The sequence below is a fragment of the Rhamphochromis sp. 'chilingali' genome (genome assembly GCF_963969265.1).
Source record: "Rhamphochromis sp. 'chilingali' genome assembly, chromosome: 7".
Classification (NCBI taxonomy): domain Eukaryota; kingdom Metazoa; phylum Chordata; class Actinopteri; order Cichliformes; family Cichlidae; genus Rhamphochromis; species Rhamphochromis sp. 'chilingali'.
In genome coordinates, this window is record NC_137934.1 from 23,113,967 (window position 1) to 23,137,951 (window position 23,985).

General features: G+C 40.7%; 2 protein-coding genes across 2 annotated transcripts; both read right to left on the reverse strand.

Moving 5' to 3' along the window:
* Positions 1–214: 214 nt before the first annotated feature.
* On the reverse strand, positions 215–12,522 carry LOC308400197 (tetraspanin-8-like). Its single transcript, XM_080887737.1, has 9 exons — positions 12,363–12,522; positions 11,058–11,129; positions 10,852–10,968; positions 10,233–10,307; positions 9,073–9,168; positions 3,387–3,497; positions 3,271–3,306; positions 3,091–3,174; positions 215–1,207 (listed from the first exon to the last, which is right to left on the reverse strand). The coding sequence occupies exons 1-9, from the start codon at positions 12,420–12,422 to the stop codon at positions 1,067–1,069; spliced, it is 792 nt and encodes a 263-aa protein (XP_080743863.1). The 5' UTR covers positions 12,423–12,522; the 3' UTR covers positions 215–1,066.
* Positions 12,523–15,252: 2,730 nt separating this feature from the next.
* Positions 15,253–21,101, reverse strand: LOC308399999 (tetraspanin-14-like). Its single transcript, XM_080887458.1, has 6 exons — positions 20,993–21,101; positions 17,634–17,729; positions 17,300–17,404; positions 17,110–17,157; positions 16,779–16,862; positions 15,253–15,645 (listed from the first exon to the last, which is right to left on the reverse strand). The coding sequence occupies exons 1-6, from the start codon at positions 21,050–21,052 to the stop codon at positions 15,481–15,483; spliced, it is 558 nt and encodes a 185-aa protein (XP_080743584.1). The 5' UTR covers positions 21,053–21,101; the 3' UTR covers positions 15,253–15,480.
* Positions 21,102–23,985: the final 2,884 nt, after the last annotated feature.

Here is a 23,985-nt window from a genome sequence, read left to right on the forward strand (position 1 = left end):
ATGATTAATAATTAAATGCAGTAATGGTGTGGAAAGAGCTGAGTGTCTGTGAAAACCAGGGGTGTCTGTGCTGCTCTTTTATTTTTGTAAGTCATTGATGTTTACATCAGAAAAATCAAACATGACAAAAACAAGAGACCCACAAGAAAATGTAGAATAAAAAAAATTCTCTTTCTAAATATTTAAAATGCTGTTTTATTTATTTGTGTGTGTGTGTGTGTGTGTGTGTGTGTGTGTGTGTGTGTGTGTGTGTGTGTGTACAAAAACACTGAGTGGAGTAAGATAAATGAGTCCACATTGTTTAAAAAAAAAAATAATTGCTTTATGAAAAAAACCAAAATGATTGCTGCAGCTTTTTTCAAGGCGACTTCAGGCTAAAATGAGTTGTTGGCATGTGTGAGTTTTCTTTTGAGTCCATGCTTGAATGCCACTGACTGCATAACCCTCATTTCTTTTCTTAAAAATGGGAGGAGCTTTTTTTCCTTAAAACATTTTTATAAAAGTTCTAAAAGTTTAGCGGGACTTTTAAAAATAAAAATAAGATAAAAGTGTTGGAAATATATATAGAAAACACATTTAAAACTCAAAATGTAAACTTTGAATTCAAATAATTAAACTTTTAATTTTTAGTAGTCCTGGCTGCACCAGTTCTCTTTTGGAGAGATTTGAGCTTCACTTTCACATCCCTTATCTTTTGTATGTAATGAACATGAACTTCTGCATTCTTAACATGTCACAAAAATAATGATTTCTGATAAAAGTTGATTCTAAATGAAAGCCACAAGTCAAATCTTGGAAAACTGAAAACATTTCTTAACTTCAAAGCAAGAACAACTAAGATAAATAAACAGTAGCATAAGAACAATGTTTATGTATCAGAAAAGCTGTGGCATTTTTCGGGTTTTCACTGATCTTAAAGGAACAAGTCAGAACTCCTTACAGAGCTGTAAGGCACTTTGGACACAAACCTCAAACTCACGTTAAAATTCAAGAAAAACAAAACTAACAGGACTCCTGGAACTTCCACGCAAAGCCAGCAATAAAGGAACAGTGCATCTTTCTGTGTCTAATATGGTGGAGGGTTGTACAGCTCCTCGTATTTTGGTGGCGATGTGGAGAGGACAGTGGGAACTGTGAGCAGGATGGGGGGTCTGTTGGGATAACGCATCTGGTGGATCATTGCCGAGGACAGAATTGTGCCGAGCAGCTGCAGGGGACACAGAAAGGAGAGTTAAAAATCAGCTGCTCTGCAGGCTTAAAAATCTTAAATTGATAACATGGAAATTCAACTCAGTTTTCTTTATATAGCACCAAATCACAACAACAGTCTCCTCAGGGTGTTTCATGTTGTCAGCTAAAGGCCCAACAATAATACAAAAAAATCAGATCATTCTGTACGAGCAAGAACTTCGAGACTGTAGAAAGGAAAAGGTCTCGAATTTAAAGAGAAATGAGAACTGAACTCAGAGTCAAGATTTTCAGCTAAAATAGATTCTGGCTCTGAGAAATATCAGATTTAGATTTATGGCGCTGGCACGGCTGGCAGCCTTAACCCAATTTCCCTCGGGATGAATAAAGTATTATCAATCAATCAATCAACACGTGCGCGCGCACACACAATGAAACAATTCTATTTTTATATCAAAATAATCATATTTATCTTTTTCTGGGACTTGGTGAAAGTTCATTCTCCAACTAACACAAACATTTCCTTCTGGTTTCTCGTTGCTTTTATTTGATTGGCTCCCCACCCACTCGTTCTTCAAACAGAAGCTTTGATGAACAACTTGGTTTGGCTTCTCTGCCTGAGATAATGATACAATATTTTATGTTATTATTTTATTGTTTCCTGCAAAGACCTGGATTGGTACACATGATTATAGGCTACTTGTGGCTTAGTCATGGGTCCTACAGTGTTTTATTGTTTCGCGTATCTTTCAGGTGACTCCATAATATGACTCGCATTCCAGAAAGTACAGAGTACTTACTGTGTACTTGCCTCATTGTTTCCTGCAAAACCTGACTTGTTGCCTGCAAATTGCATGCAAGTACAGGGTACTTGAGCCGTATTTGCAGGTTGTGTTATAAAGTGCTACCAAAAACTGAACAACTAGATGTATTATACACGCAATGACCTCATTATTTGAAACTTTTCCATGTTTACTATGAGCGGCCACCTCAGGAACAGGAATTCCAGGTGTATTTGGTTAGAATGAAACCGAACTGAGAACATTTTACTGAACTCACTTAAACTAAAAAATAGTTTTGACTGAAATTTCATCACAGAAATGTTTCTTTTTATTGTCACAGATCAAATGCTGATCTTCTGGAGCATGTGGCATTTTCAAGTATTTGAAACATGATTTTAGGACTTCATGATCATTTTTAAAGAGAAACAGTTTCGGTTATTATTTTGTAAATCAAAAATAACAGTGACTGATGTAAACGTGACACTCCCCATCAAGACAAAAGCTAAATGACTGGCCATTTGTTTTTTCAGTTTTAAAGGATCATTACAGATCACATGGTAAATAATAATGGATTGGATTTATATAGCGCTTTTCAAGGCACCCAAAGCACTTTACAATACCACTATTCATTCACTCTAACATTCACACACTGGTGGAGGCAGCTACAGTTGTAGCCACAGCTGCCCTCAGGCAGACTGACAGAAGCGAGGCTGCCATATTGCGCCATCGGCCCCTCTGGCCAACACCAGTAGGCAAGTAGGGTAAAGTGTCTTGCCCAAGGACACAACGACCAGGACAGAGAGCCCAGGGATCGAACCGGCAACCTTCCGGTTACAGATGCGATTCCCAACCCCCTGAGACACGGTCGCCCTATATAATGCATCATAAGTCTTACCTAAAGATCAAACCACTTTAGACAAACCACATCCTGCAATTTCACCATATTTAAAATCTAAAAAAATCCCCATCCACTACTCTGAATACTTTACTGCTATATTAAACTACTTTCTTAAAAAATGATATTGAATCAGATTTTTTTTTTTTGAGTGCTGCCATTAGTAACTGAAACAGGACATTTACTCTGTGGAAACCTTGTCTTTAAATAGCTAACAATACTCACTGCCAGAATAGCCAGAGTGAAGAAGACTCCGAGTACGATGTCAAAACCCAGCAGGAAGTAGTGCATTATTATGGGGAAGCAGGTCTAAACACAGACAAAAAATAAAGTTAGGGTTATAGTTTCTGTAAATCAGCTGATGAAATCAAGAAACATTTTTCAAAATAAAGCCGAGTCACTCACTTGGGTGTAGATGGATGTTGATCTCTCCATTAAAGACTGGAAAGATAGAAAAATTAAAAGATATGACTAACCGAGTTACATTTAATAGAAGTGAAGCTGTGTGTGTTGATACTCACTCTGTAGCCAACAGTCTGACACTTGCCCTCTTCCTCCTCCTCCAGGTTGCATTTACAGGATTCAGGAATGTTGTTCCAGTCTTTGTAGCTGAACAGACCACAGCAGTGAAACTAAAATAAACCAGAAGAAACAGGAGGGTTATAGTTGACTGGCACAGATGAGATGGAGAACGATTCTTTTAAAAGTGTGAGAGAGTGTTAAAAGACACTGTCCAGGACATTTCCATCTCCTGCTGTTATGATTAACTGTAATCTATACAACCCATATAATCCAGTCTATGTAATCTGGTCTGTTGGACAGCTCTGGAAAAAGTGAAGGGGGCAGAAATTCTGGACTTTTAATTGTCTCCTCCGTGGTCGTTCATATTTTTCAGCATCTACAGAAATCTCAGTTAAAACAGAAAATATATAAATCTATAACCAGTCGAGATGCGTTCATGAAACCGCACATCTTACAGTGAGACAGAGATGAAATGTGTCATTAAACTTCTTTACACTGACAGAAAGGATAGTTTCTTCAGACCAAAGCTTGCTGTATGTTGACCTCAATGCAAAAATATGTTTGGCACCTCTGATTTACATTGTGCCGCAAGAGAGGAAGTTGAAACTTCTGCTTTTTACCGAGATTCAAAGTAGAGCTATGGTTTTGATTCTAAAGGGAAGTCAGATACACATATCATTGTCACGGTCCTGGGTCTGTGACCCAGTGTTTTCTGTTTTGTATGGTTAATCTTTGATTTCATGATGTACAGTGGGGCAAAAAAGTATTTAGTCAGCCACCAATTTGTTCAAGTTCCCCCACTTAAAATGATGACAGAGGTCAGTAATTTGCACCAGAGGTACACTTCAACTGTGAGAGACAGAATGTGGAAAAAAAAAAAAAAAAAAAAAAAAATCCATGAATCCACATGGTAGGATTTGTAAAGAATTTATTCGTAAATCAGGGTGGAAAATAAGTATTTGGTCAATAACAAAAATACAACTCAATACTTTGTAACATAACCTTTGTTGGCAATAACAGAGGTCAAACGTTTACTATAGGTCTTTACCAGGTTTGCACACACAGTAGCTGGTATTTTGGCCCATTCCTCCATGCAGATCTTCTCGAGAGCAGTGATGTTTTGGGGCTGTCGCCGAGCAACACGGACTTTCAACTCCCGCCACAGATTTTCTGTGGGGTTGAGGTCTGGAGACTGGCTAGGCCACTCCAGGACTTTCAAATGCTTCTTACGGAGCCACTCCTTTGTTGCCCGGGCGGTGTGTTTTGGATCATTGTCATGTTGGAAGACCCAGCCTCGTTTCATCTTCAAAGTTCTCACTGATGGAAGGAGGTTTTGGCTCAAAATCTCACGATACATGGCCCCATTCATTCTGTCCTTAACACGGATCAGTCGTCCTGTCCCCTTGGCAGAAAAACAGCCCCATAGCATGATGTTTCCACCCCCATGCTTCACAGTAGGTATGGTGTTCTTGGGATGCAACTCAGTATTCTTCTTCCTCCAAACACGACGAGTTGAGTTTATACCAAAAAGTTCTACTTTGGTTTCATCTGACCACATGGCATTCTCCCAATCCTCTGCTGTATCATCCATGTGCTCTCTGGCAAACTTCAGACGGACCTGGACATGCACTGGCTTCAGCAGAGGAACACGTCTGGCACTGCGGGATTTGATTCCCTGCCGTTGTAGTGTGTTACTGATGGTGACCTTTGTTACTTTGGTCCCAGCTCTCTGCAGGTCATTCACCAGGTCGACCCGTGTGGTTCTGGGATCTTTGCTCACCGTTCTCATGATCATTTTGACCCCACGGGATGAGATCTTGCGTGGAGCCCCAGATCGAGGGAGATTATCAGTGGTCTTGTATGTCTTCCATTTTCTGATGATTGCTCCCACAGTTGATTTTTTCACACCAAGCTGCTTGCCTATTGTAGATTCACTCTTCCCAGTCTGGTGCAGGTCTACAATACTTTTCCTGGTGTCCTTCGAAAGCTCTTTGGTCTTGGCCATGGCGGAGTTTGGAGTCTGACTGTTTGAGGCTGTGGACAGGTGTCTTTTATACAGATGATGAGTTCAAACAGGTGCCATTCATACAGGTAATGGGTGGGGGACAGAAAAGCTTCTTACAGAGGACGTTACAGGTCTGTGAGAGCCAGAGATTTTCCTTGTTTGAGGTGACCAAATACTTATTTTCCACCCTGATTTACGAATAAATTCTTTACAAATCCTACCATGTGAATTCATGGATTTTTTTTTTTTTCCACATTCTGTCTCTCACAGTTGAAGTGTACCTCTGGTGCAAATTACTGACCTCTGTCATCATTTTAAGTGGGGGAACTTGCACAATCGGTGGCTGACTAAATACTTTTTTGCCCCACTGTATCTTTGTTTATTCCTACGTTTTGGTTCTGTGTTATATTATACCTCTAAGTTCAGTCTATGTATTTCCTGTTTTGTTGTGAAGGTCCGTGTCTCATGTCAGTGTGTTTAGTTTTGTTTCCTCTGTCTAGTCATGTCCGATTACTCCCAGCTGTGTCCTCCTTCTGTGTCTCATTCTCTTGTTATCCTTGTGTCTGCCTCTGTTAGTTGCTGGTTCGTCTGTGTAAAAGCCATCCGTCATTCTGTGTATTTCCCTGCGTTGCTGTTTCTGTTAGTTTTTACCAGTTTAGGTTATTCTTAGGTTTTGTTTCATGCCTGTTACATTCCTGTCTGTTTTACCTACCATGTCAATAAAGCTCGCTCACATCAGAAGCTGCCTGCATCTGGGGTCCTACTTTCAACCTCACCTCACTGCAGACGTGACAATCATAGTCCTACTAGTGTAAAAAGTTTAAAGATTCAGTTACACCATTTCATGTGTTGCTTGCTTTTTTTTTTTTTTTTTTTTTTTTTTTTAAATATAAAAACAGGACAGTAAAATAAAGGAACACAGTTTACTGTCTTGGTAAAAGCATTTCCTGGCTCTTCACTTTGCATATCTTGATTTGCACTTCTCTTTGAGAATGCATCTGACAGCCAATAAGCAGCCTAAACTCAACCGGATGCCCTGTGTGGAATTACGGGAATGGAAAAACAGGTCTGACAACAAATGTTTGTGAGCTGGAAAGTCAACGGCTGCAATCTGAATGTAGCGAGCAAGAGGAAGCTCTTTTGTCAAAGCAACCAACCATGACTTTTCATACTTGGCAGTTAGTGCGTGGCTGCACGGTGTCTTCATGAGTAACACTGTCACGTAAAAAGAATTTCAGGCTCGATACTGATACTCAAGAAAATACACAACATGAGGACAAAATGACAGAATGAAAGGACACAGTTCTTATTTTATGTTTTAAATAAATGTTCAAACACTTCTGACTCTTTGACTCCTTATCAAACAGAGCTGGTATGTTAGGCTGTCACAGTTTCTGGTTGCTGGTACTTACTTTACTTCCTTTTGCTTCAATATAGGAAAAAAACTTTATAATTATGCTTTGCTATTAAATTAACACTATTTATCTATCAAAACTGAACAGACCACAGGAGTGAAACTAAAAAACCCCAGAAGAAACAGGAGGGTTATTGTTGACTGGCACAGATGAGATGGAGAACAGGATTGGCAGTCCTGACTGATGACAATGCCCCACAGTCAAACGATAACCTTTTATTATTTGCCATCACTTCTACACACTACCTTAACGATAACCTAATAGATAGCTAATGCGGCTAACTGCTAATAGCTAAAGTAGTTAAAGCTAATGCTAATGTTTAATAGCCACTACAACGAGTCTTCAACCTCAGTCTGCGACTGGGGAGAGTGCCCGCCCTATGGAAGACATCCTGCATCGTCCCGGTCCCCAAAAAGAACCAGCCCAATGAGCTGAATGACTTCCGACCGGTGGCACTGACGTCACATCTTATGAAGACTCTAGAGCGGCTCTTCCTCAACCTCCTCCGACCACAGGTACAACATGCCCAGGACCCACTACAGTTTGCATACAAGGCGGGTGTCGGAGTGGAGGATGCCATCCTGTACCTCCTACACAGAGCCCACTCACACCTGGATGGGGGAAAAGGCACGGTCAGGATCCTGTTTCTTGACTTTTCCAGTGCCTTTAATACCATCCGGCCCTGTATGCTTCAGGAAAAACTGAACAGGATGGAGGTGGACCCCTGCCTGGTGGCTTGGATCTCCGACTACCTCACCGACAGACCACAGTACGTCAGGCTGAAGGACATCACGTCTGACACTGTGGTCAGCAGCACAGGAGCACCACAGGGAACTGTGCTGTCCCCTCTTCTCTTCACCCTGTACACCTCTGACTTCTGCTACAACTCTGAATTATGCCACATTCAGAAGTTTGCAGACGACACAGCCATCATGGGGTGTATCTGGGATGATCAGGAAGAGGAGTACAGAAGTCTGGTGAGGAACTTTGTCGCATGGAGTCACACAAACCACCTGCAACTCAACACCTCAAAGACTAAGGAACTGGTTGTGGACTTCGGGAGGTCTAGAGCAGGTCCACTGCCGGTTCAGATAGAGGGGGAGGAGGTGGAGGTGGTCAACAAGTACAAGTACCTCGGGCTGTGGGTGGACAATAAACTGGACTGGTCATGCAACACAGAGCACCTGTATAAAAAAGCCCAAAGCCGACTGTACTTCCTCAGGAGGCTGAGGTCTTTTAACATCTGCAGGAAGCTCCTGAGGATGTTTTACCAGTCAGTGGTTGCTGGAGTACTTTTCTATGCTGTGGTGTGCTGGGGGAGCAGCACAGCAAAGAAGGACTCATCCAGGCTGGAGAAACTGATCAGGAGGGCTAGCTCTGTGGTCGGCATGAAGCTGGACACTCTGGTGACAGTGGCAGAGAAAAGGACATTAAAGAAACTGATGGACATTATGGACAATGCCAGGCATCCTCTGCACACGGCCATAAACAACCAGAAGAGTCTGTTCAGTGACAGGTTGCTTCTCCCAAAGACAAGAACTAACAGACTTAAAAACTCCTTTGTCCCACACGCCATCAGACTGTTTAACTCCTCTCTGGAGGGGAGAGGGAGGGGAAACAGGAGGACAAAGGAGGGGGGAACAACTAAGCTGTAGTGCCTCTTCACCTCACTGTGCAATACCTTTGTAAATAGTCAACGGTGCAATAGACTCAATACTTGAAATGTGCAATTCACTTGTATTTTTATTTTTATTCCTATTTATTCTATTTATCCCCTTCGTATATTTTATTTATATTGTCTCTGTATTTATATATATGTGTGTGTGTATAACTCTGTAACTTCTGTCGGTGCTGTGCTTTTTTGGAAATCGAATTTCCCAGAGGAACCCACCCGAGGGATTAATAAAGTTCTATCTAATCTAATCTAATCTAATACTTCAGCTTAAAAATGCTGACCTGACAAAATTCCTCAGAAACACCGGGTTGTCAGCTTCACCAAGTTGGTTGTGTTGCTGTTATTTTTTTAATTTTAGTACCATTTAGTATTCACGATTTGGATTGTTTTCCCTTCTCAACAACCCTACTAGCATTTTCACAATTTTGGCATTGAAGGGTACCATTAAGTTTTAGTTTCATGGAAATCCCAACCCAGCCTTTAATGGCACTCAGCTGGTTTGGATGTAAGAATAAAACATTAAATTGAACAAAAGAGAAATCCACAAAGTACATGAAGTATAAAACACAAGGCAGAGCTGAATATCTCACAATTTTCTGGATGTTGTCAGCCATGTTCTTCATATCCCTTGAGTTTTCATCCAAAGGCAGAAACATCCGAAACTTGTTCTCCATTATACCTTCAATCTGCAAACAAAATCGTCATCCATATTAGATATCACTTTTTGAAAATAACGTTGTTCTACCATTTTTTTTAGCCAGTGATTATTTATCTTGGTGATTATTTTGATACATAAAGTGACTAAAAGGGTTTCCAGCAGAGATATTTGTGCAAAAAGAATTGAAGTAATAACTGAAATATTTTAATATTACAGTTTAGACCTTATTAAATTATTTAAGGAACAGTTTAAATAAGATGAAAACCCTCCAAAGCTTGAGAGGATTAAACTGATGAAACTCAGCTTTACGTCACTTTTAGGCCTCATTTATAGTAATTTCACTAAAAACTATGTTGACATTTGGATTATTAAACGATGTTATTTGTCACTGCTGTTGTAACGCTGTAGTTTGCAAGTACTTTTCCTTGAAAAACAAAGCTAAACACTCTGTAGAGCTGATGTGGCAACCAGACACTCATGCGGTTGCAGGCTGTGAAAATGTGGTTATTTCAACTTTTTCAGAGGAAGCTGAAATTCCACTATGTCTTTAGCCACAGTGAACTCTTACACTTTCAACTGATGAAGTTGTTAGTTAGGTTATCATCTACAGTATTTTACTGAAGTTAAACACTGTCATTAAATATATGTTTATTTTAACAACCTTCCACCTTAGCTACATATACCAGGTACAATAAAACCATGTACAATAAAAATGAAAACCGAATACCTGATTAAACTTCTCTGCTGCTGTCAGCTCATGTAAACCTCTTTACATGTACCAGACACTGGTGAATCTCTTTAGGGCTGGGGGCAAGCTTAGTGTTCAGTTCTATCAACCCCTTTGCATCAAATTTTTATCTATTTGGCACAACATATGGGGAATTTTTGCATGGAAAGCACTCTGAAAATGCTCTACTTTCTGAAACTACGCAACACAACAACTGCCAATAAATGAATTATTGGAAATTTGATGGCTTTTAATTGTGTTTACTGGTGAATTTAGCTTCATCATGTTCACAGCATAAATAAAGGAGTGCCTGTATTTACATTTCCTATCATTAGACTCCAAAGCAGTGACAGGTGGGCCTTTACCTGTGGACGCATGATGGCAACCGGGACTGCATATTTGAACATCACCAGACATCCAAGGACCATACACACCAGGAACTGTGGGGAAGAACATGAAAACACTTAATCTGATGTATTTGGGGATTACTGACATTTCTCAACCCTGACCAGTTTCACTGTGAGGAAGAAGAAAAAAGATCATTTGACTCTCCAGGTTAAATCATAGAATATTTCTAAGATGGTTAATTTTGTAACATGTAAAAAGGAAGTAATTTTTATTCTTTCACAACTGTGCATGTGATCTACTTCAAGCTTTTCAACTGTTCTCATTTTACCTAAAAGCAGTTTTGCACTTTAACAGCAGTGCCTCCAGAACATGCTTTCAGCTCCAGTGTGCTCTGCACAGCAAGTCTATACTCACAGGGGGACACTTTCTGAAACAGTGATCTGTGTGTGTGTTAGTTACTCCTTGGGGTCATATTGGGTACAAACAGCAGTCTTTGGGGCTTAAAAATTAAGGGCTGAAGTATCAAAAGTTACAGTACTTCCGATGCCCACCTAAGGCTCCAGCAGTAAGTCGACATTTGGAATTTTTATTTTGAAGTTAGAGTATCCCAGAAGATCAGGTAATCTTTGTACTCACCACAATCAGGGCAACTCTGCTCTCTTTGTGGGCTCCATAGGCTCCCAGGATAGCCAGCACCATGATGATGGCGCCCATGATATAGAGGCTGAACAGACCACTGTCCCGACCCTCCAGCTACGGCCAAAAGCAGTAAATAAAAGTCAGATATGGCTTCAGAGTCACACCCATGAGTTAAACCTGTGTTTCAACAGCTTTGTTCTCACATTTCCTCCTTCTTGAATGCTGGTGGAGAACTGAGCCAGCACAGCGAGGCTGATGATGACGCCGCCAACAATCTAAATACAAAATAAAACTGATTGGTTAGAACTTTATGGACCACGACAACCGAAACAGCTGTGAACCAAAACTTTAGACAATAAAACTGCAGTTAGAACAGCAGTTCAGCAGTTTAGCTTTTCAAAAGTCTAAGTACAGCATTAAATTATTGATTATTTGATGAATAAAAAGACACCGATTCATTAATTTTTGATTTATTTATGAATCACTGTTGTGCTGAGGTTCAGGTTCAGCCTCGGGCTTGGGTTCATTCTTTGTGCAGGTATGAACAGGTATGTACAATCTGTTTGGATCAAGTCATCCAGTGCATTCCACAGATGTGTTGTAATACAGCGACATGAACAAAAAGATAAAAACCAAAGAATTCACAAAGCTTAAAAACCGCCCAGAAAAACGGGAAACTAGGTCATAGCTTAGAATTACTCGAATATGAGCAGCTATTTTGAAATACAGGTAACCACAGCCTAGCTAACGATCAGCTGGCCTACTTCCAAACAAATAAAGACTAAAGTAACAGAACTAAACAGAACTGAAACCAGTAAAACAAAGTCCACCAACCACCAACCCCAAGTGAAACAGTGACGCCTTCGAAGCTTATGTTGTGAGATGTGACGGTGTTGTGCCAAAAAGTGATTGTCTGCCAAAAACTGATTTCTGGCATTTGCCAAAAACTGATTGGTTGTATTTAAACTGCTATAAATAACTTGTTGATCTACAATATGTGAAACATATGTCAAATATATCCCTCATGAATTATATCAAGTCATCTTGACCAACAAACAACATTCCTGTAACAAGGTAGAAGCACAATCACTTTTTGGCAGTGACTTTTATGTATCCTTTATTTATGCAGTTTTAAAAAAAAATCTTGTTTGCTTTAAAAATGTCTCTTTTAAGAGTATTCTGGCCAAGAGGACAGCTGAAATCGCAACAAATACAAAAATAGTTCTGTAAACATATTTTACGTGGACAAAAGGAAGCTGATTGATTATAATTAAGTACAATAACACAGCTACAAAGATAATTGAGAAACAGGTAATTTTTTTAAATTGTGTATTTAACCCCTTTGCAATACCTGTTCACCGAAGTCTATTTAGCAACATACGTAACGATATTACACATAAAAAACACACGGAAACGTTTTTGGCACAACAACCCGGCACTGCGCACTTTAAATTACTGCTGGGACCAAACACGTTTTAGCTGCTGTTTGAAAATGAAGCTCAACTCACCGCGAAGAAGATGTTGAAGATGATGAAGGTGCGTTTAAGGCAGGTGTTGATCTGAGCCATATTTGCAGCTTGAGAGGGAAGAACACTTTTGAAGAAAACAGTTCTGTTTGTGGAGTCCACAGGAGCACCGACTGCTGCGGAGGAAGTGAGAGGAGATGGGCGGGTTGAGTTGCTTTTAAACTACCCCAGACGACAGCGGGCGGGAGTTCCAGTAAACCACGGAGCAGCAAGATGATACTTAACAGGAAGAGTCCGGGGCATTCCGGTGTTTGCCAAGACGGATCGGATTTAAACTGCTGTAAAGATTTGATAAGAATCGAAGAACAAATATATCCCTCATAAATGATAGCAAGTTATATTGGGCCACAGAGCCAGCAGAGCTGTGTTGATCTGGGACTGTAGACATTAAAAAAGTCCCCATAGGAGAGATGGTAGCTCATGAGATGATACTAAAATGCAAAGATTGGTGACAGCGCTTGGAACCGTAAGGCAACAGGTTAAAAAGAACTGCGAGAAATAAACTAGGCTCTGCCTGGGAATCACATTTTGCCTCTCTTCCTTCTTCCATCTCCTCTATCACTCTCCACTTGCTGTTCACCTGAGAGCAAGGCACAATTTGCTATTGCATTAATCTATTATTTAATTATCCACACTTAACAACTCTTGCACCTAATCCTTAATAAAGTAATGATAGAAAATGGGGGACACTAGCATAGGGCTCCAAATCTGGGACTCTCCACCATTTGCTCTTGGAACTGAAGAAGCTTCTCGGATGAGAGTCGAAACCTTTTCAAGAAAACTAACTAAGTCCAGATGCTTTCTAAGCTCATTAGACGATAGAAAATGTTAGAATGAAAAGATTGCATTTCTTAAATAAAAATTTGCCTCAAGAAAAGGGCACTTGGGGCACCCATCAGGAAAGGGGCAGGCGCTCAAGCCCCTTCCGCCCCCCACCAGCACGTGCCTGATGTGGAACACAGGTTATGTACGACCGCAACCATCCCCTCGTGATTATAACTTGCGCACCTACAAGGTTTTTTACGGTTCAATATGCGTTCGCAGTTCGTCATGGTGCCTTTAGGTGAACCTCTTAAATTCTGTAATCCAAACTGCAAGATCGCTTACAAGGCTTTTCTGGGGGGTTTATTTCCCTTTGCTGGGATAAACATATCTATAACCATTTTGGTGTTCCTGTTGATAAAGTTTATTATAATTTAATGCTAAAATCAATAAGGTAGCTTCTAAATATTTCATTTTTACCACCAAATTTCATTTTTTTTATTTAACACATCAACAGGACTGTTTGTAATAACCTTCATTTTTTACAAAAAATAAAATGAAAATGCAAAGTACACACTAATATACAGACATAGTTACACACTTCAAAGGATCTAACAACCAAGCGGTTATCAGCCGCCATTAATTATTAACCTCATATTCTTGTTCAGTTTGTCACAGCAGGCAAGCTGACAGTGATCATTTACGGATTTTTACAACTGCAACATTTTGAAATGATTACATCCTAGAAATCACTGCAGCATGAGCACAAATTCAAAGAAAAAATTTAAAACTTGTTTTCTGCAAACACCACCACACTGTTATTAAAAATGTTTTTGGATACACGTGTGGTTGTTTTCAAGTTATATGGCTGCAGTATTCCTGAATTTACGAGGTGCCCTTAAAGGCACCATGATGAATTGCGCTGGTATATTGAACCGTATAGGTGCGCAAATTATTCTGGTGTGACTGCGTGACCGGTCAATAAGAGAGAGTCATAAAGATATTTAATATTTCTATTTCTTTATGTTATACTCTTATCTTAAATCCTGTTCACTACAAACTATTTATCAATACAAGCAAATATATTAGGCATAACACACACACACACACACACACACACACACACACACACACACACACACACACACACACACACACACACACACACACACACACAAACGCAATGTTTTGGCACCAGGAGCAGCAGTGGAAAATTTCTGCTGCTGAGCCGGAGAGAAAAGCTGTATGGACGTTGTTGGGCTCACGTGCACGCAGTTTAAACATCCAGCTGTGACTCGTTTTGCTTCCAGGAGTTTTACTTTCGTTGGAAGAGAGAGAGAATTTATAAAAGCTTTCCCAGACCTTAAACATAAACAGCCGTATAGGCTGGTTTTTTTTTTTGAGTGTGTAAAAACAGTGCAGAAAAAAATCCACTGAGTCTGTGGTCATTGTTACACAATATGCAGCTTTGAGGAAAACAGACCAGTAATGAGAAAAGGAAATGATAAGTATTCTTGTCATTTTTATATTCTTTTGCTCTCCTTTTTCAAAATAACTGTTTTACTAATTGGCTACTTTTTCATGTACAGTAGCCTAAACACTTTTATTAATACACCATACTTGGGAATAACACGAGTTGACACAAAGTGCTTTTGTGGTTGCTGGCAGTTCATCAGACTATGTCTCGCTGTAGCAAATGAACTGTTAATAGTAAGAAAATATGGGAAAGAGAGGGGAAACCTGGAACTAAATACCAGAGCTGTCCTGTGAAATGGAATATGTGGGAGGACTCAACAGAGAAACTGACAAACACACACACTGAAACTAAGTCATGTGAACCTGACGCTGGGACTGGGGATAAAGAGATAACTAACACAACAAAACAAAAAATCAAGAACTATAAATAACAAACTAAGAAACTAGAACATTAATTATTTTAACCTTTCAAAGAAATAAATACCAAGTCCAGAACAAAACTCAAAATGCTGAGTCAAAGACTCAGAACCATGACAGCTCTCCCTTAACTCCAGCTCGCCCTCAAAGCGGTGAGGGGGCGGGAGATACGAAGCTCAGCACAGAGGAAAGATTACAAACAGATTGAATTTGCTTATCTGATATTTAATCATATATATATATTTTCTGTCACCAAACAACATCTGAAGGTTCCTTTTTTATTTATTTTTTTATTCCACAGATATGATATTACTGATATATGATATATTACCCTTCTATCCCCAGTGTATATGTAGCCTGTGTCCATTCCCTCTGTCTTTATCAGGTCATGTCCCATTAGATTAATTGATTGATTTAGTATAGGTGGTTTAGACTAACACCAGCTCTATAACTGAAAGTTGTGAGGAGGGTTTGAGGCTGAAGGCGTCTTCTCTGGCGTGTCGTCCAGCAGCTCGTAGGCAGGTGGCTGGTCCATCCACTGGCAGTTCAACCTGATGCTCGTGTTATACATCTGATAGATCAGCAGTGATGACAGCACCATGCCGAAGAGCTACACACAAACAACAGTTAATAAAGACTGACACGATGATGTTTGTCACTCATGCACTCTGTGTCACGATCCTGGGTCTTAGGACCCAGTGTTTTGAGTTCTAGTTCATTTTGATGTTTATAGTATGTTTAGCTCATTAGGCCTCCTATGTTCATTTGCTTATTAGTTCCCCCTTGTGTTTCAACCCATGTTAAGTCTCCCCTGCCCTTCATGTCTCTCTGTGCCCCCTCTGTTCTGTTTATTGTGTGTCTTTGCATGTTTGAGTTTCTTGTTTTGTCACCCTGCATTGTGCATTATGTTCTCATGGTTGGTCTTTTGTTACTCCCTCTAGTCTAGTCTCTTGTGTTCAAAGCTGAGTATTTCCCTCTGTGTATTTTGGTTCTTAGACCTCTGCCTTATGGTTTGTCTCTGTTTCTTAGTTGCTGTCTCCACTGTGTCTAGTTCGCGTCTCTGTGTGATACTTCCTGTTTTACTTTGAAGGTCCATGCCTCATGTGAGTGTTTCTAGTTTTGCGTCTCTGTCTCGTCCAGTCCTGATTTCTCCCAGCTGTGCTCTCCTTCTGTGTCTCATTCCCTCCTTATCCCTCTGTGTATTTAAGCTCTGTGTTTCTCTTTGTCAGTGTCGTAGTTTCCCTCATAGCTGTGTGATTTTTCCCTGTGGCTCCTCGTGCTTTAGTCTCCCCAGTTTAAGTTTAGTACTGTTTTTTGTGTTTCACTTTATGCCAGCATTAAAGCTGTGTTTTTGAGTTTACGTTTCGTCTCCGTGAGTTTGCGTTTGGGTCCTTCTCCTGCCTGCCACACAGCTGAACCATGACACTCTGTGGTGAAGATGAGTTTACCCAAGCTAAAGGATCATAGCAGGAAAAAGTTTACTATTCCAGTGCTGAAAAGTTGGTGTATTTCCAAAGTTCTGAATCAGCTCTTTCTTTAAAAAAAACATTCTCTGTAAATATTTCTAAGTATTTGTTAAGAGCACACATCATTCAGCATTACCTGGGCTGTCAGAGATGTGGACATAAATCATTTCAAAATGCTTTTTTACGTTTTTGGAGGAGATTTAAATACAAGGCAAGAAAACATTAAAAAAGCAGAGCTATGGTGACATAACACATTTTACTTTAATGAATAACTCACTGTTAGAACAAAGAGACCAAAGATCACGCCCAGGGTGATGTTGGCATTTCTTACAACCCTGCTGCTGATGATGGGAAAGCAGGGCTGAAGACAGAGAGACAAACACATATAAACTCTGACTGCAGTGACAGGAAAAGGAATTTTTTTCAGTGGATCAGGAAACAGATAACACTTACCTCCATTATTTCATAATCACATATCTGTTAAAACTTCTTTAAAATTGTCAGAGAGAGCATTGGCCTTGATGTGAACGTTGAAGGTATACACTTTTTATATGTTCACACCTGTGTATCAAGTGATAACTTTAATTTTAGCATTTAGCAGCTCTCACCTGTGTGAAGACAGACTTCTTCTGCCAGAAAAGGTTCAACAGGAAGTTCTAAAAACACAGGAAACAAACTCAGGAGTCATTTTGTTTGTCTTTCAGTTGGAACCATTTCAGAAAGCGTCAACAGCTCACATGAAACTGAGTTAATACAATAACTCTGCAAGTTATTAGTGTCTCAGCTTCTTTTACTCACTGTGTAGCTGACTGTCTGACATTCCTCTACATCCTGTTTGCACAGGCAGGAATCAGGGATGCTGTTCTCCCAGTCTTTGTAGCCAAACAGACCACAGCAGTGCAACTAAACACGGACGGGAAGAAGAGCTACAAGCTGCAGTGTTATTTACACCACACAGTGCAGAACAAACCACACAGAACTCGGTGCTGGTGACTGCTGCCACATCAAAAATAATACTGAATAATACAGAGCATATCTTGTGGAAGTCAGAAATCTTAAAGCTCTGGCTTTCCTTTTGCTCCTGGACTCAAAGTATTGTGCTATACTGCCTGACAGTGTGATAGGTGCTTACTGATGTCTGTAGTCTTTCAACCTGATCCCTGATGTCACCTGAAGCCTGATCCAGTGGCAAAAGCAAACGAAACCTTTCCTCCATCACATGCCCCAACTGAAAAATCACACAGGAGTGTGTTTATTAGTTCATAATAATCTATAAAACATCAAACAACCTGCATTTGATGACATTTTACTCAAATTAAAATTGTGCATGTCTGCTCAAAACTAGTGGAAACAAAAGCAATCAATACTAGGGTAGACAAAGAAAAGAAATCAATGCTAAAATTACTATTGGTCTGGATACTCATTTGGATCAGTATCAGTGCCGCAGACAGACAGTTCATCCTGACCTCACCACCAGCTGAAGCTGACTTTCATAACAGCGAATAACTCTTTATGATGAATTTTAAGAGGTCAGTAAAGCTCCCATCTCAACAGCACTCAACAGTTATCAGTAACCAATGTTCCCTCTAAGCTGCGCGCATGCGCAATTGCGCACTGCTGGCACGGTCTCTGTGCACAGAAAATCTGCGTTGCGCACAAAAAAAACAAACTATCCTGAACTGAAATTAAAATAAATACGTTAACAATTCATTCTGTTCTGCAGTGTTAGTCAGTAAGTGACTGGCTGCTCCAGTATGGGATTAGAATGATGCCACCTTATCCCATAGTCTAGCCAATGCATTCACATACGCAGCTAATCAACGTTGACAGGCTATGACAGCATCCTTATGTTCCCACACCGGTGTTTTAGCTAGCAAAGCGGCGTGGCTGATGTGGAGTGAAGCCACGTTAATGACAACGTGTACAACCATTTTAGATGTGAGCAGGACAGATGGAACAATTGACGGAAAAAGTGTGGACTTTATACCAGTTTTTAAATTGTGTTGATAGGCCACGTAAAACCATAGTTATGATAAAAATATATGCAATGTTTGTTTTTTTTCTTGAATACTTTCGTTGTTTATATTTACTGCGGGAAGAAACGGTAAAAACAGTGTTTTATAAGGAAAGCGATCGAAAGCCCTCTCCGCCTGTGAGCAAAAACAAAACCACCCCCTTGCGCCCCTCGCTTTTCCTATTGGTAGAAAAATGTACCATGTCGACTAATCAAAAAATGATATGGCAACATGGCATTTAGATGTTTAGGAAGGGGGAAGTTTTAGGAGTGACGGCGGTGTTTTGAGATGTGAGAGATTTGTGATGTTTAGCGCAAATCTTGTGTAGTTAGTGTGTAGTGTAGTCAATAGTTCTGTTGTGTGTGTCAGAACAATGAGGCGACTGCTGAATGTTACAGGTGTTACAGGAGTGATACATGGCCTGCCTGCATTTGGTAAATGGCCTGCATTTGTATAGCGCTTTTCTAGTCCATAGGACCCCAAAGCGCTTTACACTACATTCAGTCATCCACCCATTCACACACACATTCACACACTGGCGATGGCAAGCTACATTGTAGCCACAGCTGCCCTGGGGCGCACTGACAGAGGTGAGGCTGCCGGACACAGGCGCCACCGGGCCCTCTGACCACCACCAGTAGGCAAACATGGGGTTAGTATCTTGCCCAAGGATATTTGGCATGCAGCCAGGATGCAGCCTGGGATCGAACCACCAACCTTCTGATTACATCTCCTGTTGTCAGGCCTGCAGGTATCAGGCTGCAGAGCATCCTGACCAACTGTATAACAGTCTGGTATGGGAACTGCTCTGCCTCGGACCGAAAGGCGTTGCAGAGGGTCGTGAAAACTGCCCAGCGCATCGCCAGAGCACCACTTCCTGCCATAAAAGACATCTACAGGAAGCGGTGTCTGAAAAGGGCTGGGAAAATCATCAAAGACCCCAGTCACCCATCACATGGACTCTTCACCCTCCTGCCCTCTGGGAGGCGCCACAGGAGCCTCCGGACTAAGACCACCAGGTACCGGAACAGCTTCTTCCCCACAGCTGTCAGACTCCTGAACTCTGCCTCCTGACATCTGACCCACGTTAAACTCATGGACTGAACATACACACACCCACAATGGACAACTGTACCCTCAAACACACAATAATAACATGGACTGAACCACCACTCACAACCACCAGCACTTTAGCCTCTGTAGAAACTATCCACATATCTCACTTATCTTAACTGCACTACTGTATAGCTCTGTGTAAATAATCATTCTGTACATTCGATAATCTTTAATCCTACAACTGTTTACAACTTGCACAGTTCCCATTTCTGTATAACTGTATATCTCAGATTCTGTAAAGTTATTTATTTCATATTCTGTATAGTTTTTCATATTTATATCCTGTTCATAGCCTGTACATAGCTTGTACTCACTACAGCCTGTACATACTTATAGTTATAGAATATTCACAACATACTTCATACCGTGTACATTATAACATACCATAATAGACCCATTTCTGTAATATACTCACATATCTATATTATTGCTAATATATGTTGTAATATATCTATATCACTAAAGCACTTCTGGATGGATGCAAACTGCATTTTGTTGCCCTGTACCTGTGCATGTGCAATGACAATAAAGTTGAATTCTATTCTATTCTATTCTATTCTATTCTATTCTATTCTATTCTATTCTATTCTGTTGTTCTCCTTTATCTTATAGTGGAGAGAAATTATGTTTTGGAGTGGCACAAATAATTTGTGTGGCATCAAATTTGATACAGAACACCTGATTGTTCTGTAAATAGTTTGACATTAAATAAATAGCTGCAAAACACTTTGTTTTTTGCAAAACTCACTGTTTTGAAGAAGTAATTATATAATTAATTGCCCAACATTGGTCTTTAAATAATGTATTTTGCAGACAGAGAGTTACAGGACTCTCTCCCAGACCACAGACTCATAATACAAGTCAGAGCTTCATAAAAACAAAACAAAACAAAGTTGTGTTTTTCTGGACTCTTCAGCTATCGTGTGCTTTGCTGCAAACTCTAGCCATCATTGTTTTTAAGATTTTGATGGAGCTTACCTCTCAGCCCCTTTGCATTTTCATTTGCAGAGGAAACGATAAAATCATTCAAATGTTTTGATCAGTAGAACACCAGGCTGTCTGAAGTAGAACAGAATATCTGAAACTCCCCTTTAAAACAAATAGCAGCTTAATGTGACTGTAGAACGTGAAATTATATCCCTGTGCCTCTGAACAGATCATGTTCTAGCTTCAGACTGTCATAAAATTTACATGTTCAGATTGTTTGTATTGATTTATTTACTAGCTCTGTAGAGATGTGAATGTCAATAACTCAAAAATCCCGACTCATTGTGTGTCTTTACTGTTCTCTCTCTCATACCTTTCATCTTCTTAGAAAGAAAACAGAACAATTTCCCCCTTTTAAAATCCAGTTACTCACCAAAAAGAAGACGTTGAAGCCGAAGAAGAAATGTCTGAGAGAAGGGCTGACCTGACTCATGCTGCTGTATGATGAAGCATAAATGCATCAACACGTACTGTGATTCTGCATCCAGCGGTGGTTGGAAAAAGTGATAGTGCAAATGAATCTTGGAAAGCAAGAGAGAAGGGCAGGGCTTCCTGTAGAAGCTTCCTGTAGATTAGAAAGCTAATGAATTATTTGTCATGATGTGCTGTGCAGGCAGACAGGATTGGACCCAAACGCAGGACTAATAGAGGCAAAATGTGAACTCAAAAGTAGCTTTATTGCTGACCATGGCAAACCAAACAGAAACCCAATCTGGGAAGCTAGAACGAAAACACACAAGTAAACACCAGGAGAGACACAGCGGGGGACTAATGTTAACAACATGACAAAGGGAATTGGAGACAGGAGGAAGAAATTAGAGCTGACGAAACAAGGACAAGTAAAACTAGACTCACTGCACATAGGACTGGGACTATCAAAATAAAACAGGAAACAAGAGATAATTTACAAAGACGCAGACTTGATACTATTTTTTTTTTTTTTGCCTGTCCCGTTTGGCTCTTTTGCCATCAGAATTGTTGTCTAAAGGCAAAGAAAGATGCCCAACGGATTTACTTTACCAGATTGACCATCCCAGCCTTGCCGTAATGGTCCATTTGATTCACCTTTTATTGTTTATTTTATTTTCACTTACTGAATACGGGACAGACTTGACTGGGGGAAAGAAGGGGAGAAAGAAAGAGGGAAAGAGAAACAGCTGAGAAGAGGGACGGGGGAGAAGGGCAAAAAACAAAAACCAACAGAATGAGCAGGGGAAAAAAAAAGAAATAAAAAATGCATATATCAATCACCTGGATCACCTGCTGAGAAAGAAAAAAGAAAACAAGCAGAAGAGAACAAGAGTAATAGAATAAACAGCATCACAATGATATATGGGAATATGACAGTGAATACTAAATATTAAACATTATTGTGCAGCACATAAGATCAACAGAACAGTGTGCTTTGAGGTAGGAGCCAAAAAGGGTGTAGTTTGTGGGTGTGATCACCTGTGTGTACACCTGTGAGCATGGACGCGCTTGTTTTTTTAAAAGGTTCCTTCATGTAATGATCTGCTAGAGGGTGTGGGGGGGCCACAGCCCCGTCCTCCAGGGCATGAAGCAGGTATGGAGGAGATCAAAACTCCAGACATCCAGAGGCCCCCAGAACACAAGAGACCAAGGAAGACCAACAGAGGGGCAGCCGCGCCACTGTCCCAGAAAGAGCTGAGGAGAGTCCCAGATGAGGGCTCACTCAGCAGCCGCGGAGCAGAAGCCAGGGGGAGTTGCAGTGACGCGCCCGTGAGCTCCGCCGGCAGCCAGCCGTGCCTGAGTGACCGAGCCCCAGGCCGAGAGGCCGGGGGCACCCCACCTCCGAAGTGGCCCGAGCGAGCCCCAGGCTCCAGGCCCCGATAAGCGGCCGCCAAGGAGTGAGCCGGTGTGTACCTGGACGCCCACCCCCGGACACAAAGAACCACCAACGCACCGACACCTGAGGGAGTCCGCCACTGGCAGGGGAAGTGGTGGTAGGGGGAGATAGGCCTCCAAACCTTGGAGGGCCTGAGATGTCCCCAGAGAGGTGGCGCCTGACACCCAACCTGACATATAGACACAGAAATACAGGCACACACATATACAAACATCCATTCCCACCCTCATGCTCTCATATGCACTTACTCCACACTCAACCAACGTGGAGACAGACATAAAGAGACGCTGTACACACGATCACACTCCCCAAGCGTACTCTACAAACCGGGTCTAGGTACCCTTACCCCTGGAGCAGACTTGATACTAAACTAAAAGGGACACATGGACAAAACCTACGAACTAGAAATCACCAAACAAAGAACTAGAGTGCTAGAACGACAGAGAAAGAAACCTAAACACTAATAGTGATAACAATGATAAAAATCAAAACATCAAATCAGAACACAAGTCATTTACAGCAAAGAAACCATAGAACAACAATAATAACAAACAAAACACTGGGTCACCGACCCAGGACCGTGACACTATTAAATATTAATAAAGAGACATCAGCACGGTCGAACAAAAACAAGAACAAAATTCATTGTGTTTTCTTAACATTCGTTTTTTTGAACAGGGTTTTTGTGATTGTGGTTTCTGAAATACTGAGTTTTCTTAAAATTTGGTGCATGAGCATAAATTTGATTTTCGAAAATGTTTTTTTTAAATGTACTTTACTTTTTTTTTTTTTTTTGCCTGTCCCGTTTGGCTCTTTTGCCATCAGAATTGTTGTCTAAAGGCAAAGAGAGATGCCCAACGGATTTACTTTACCAAATTGACCATCCCAGCCTTGCCATAATGGTCCATTTGATTCACCTTTTATTGTTTATTTTATTTTCACTTACTGAATATGGGACAGACTTGACTGGGGAAAAGAAGGGGAGAAAGAAAGAGGGAAAGAGAAACAGCTGAGAAGAGGGACGGGGGAGAAGGGCAAAAGACAAAAACCAACAGAATGAGCAGAAAAAAAAAAAGAAATAAAAAATGCATATATCAATCACCTGGATCACCTGCTGAGAAAGAAAAAAGAAAACAAACAGAAGAGAACAAGAGTAATAGAATAAACAACATCACAATGATATATGGGAATATGACAGTGAATACTAAACATTAAACATTATTGTGCAGCACATAAGATCAACAGAACACAGTGTGCTTTGAGGTAGGAGCCAAAAAGGGTGTAGTTTGTGGGTGTGATCACCCATGTGTACACCTGTGAGCATGGACGCGTTTGTTTTTTGTTTTTTAAAAGGTTCCTTCATGTAATGATCTGCTAGAGGGTGTGGGGGGGCCACAGCCCCGTCCTCCAGGGCGTGAAGCAGGTATGGAGGAGATCAAAACTCCAGACATCCAGAGGCCCCCAGAACACAAGAGACCAAGGAAGACCAACAGAGGGGC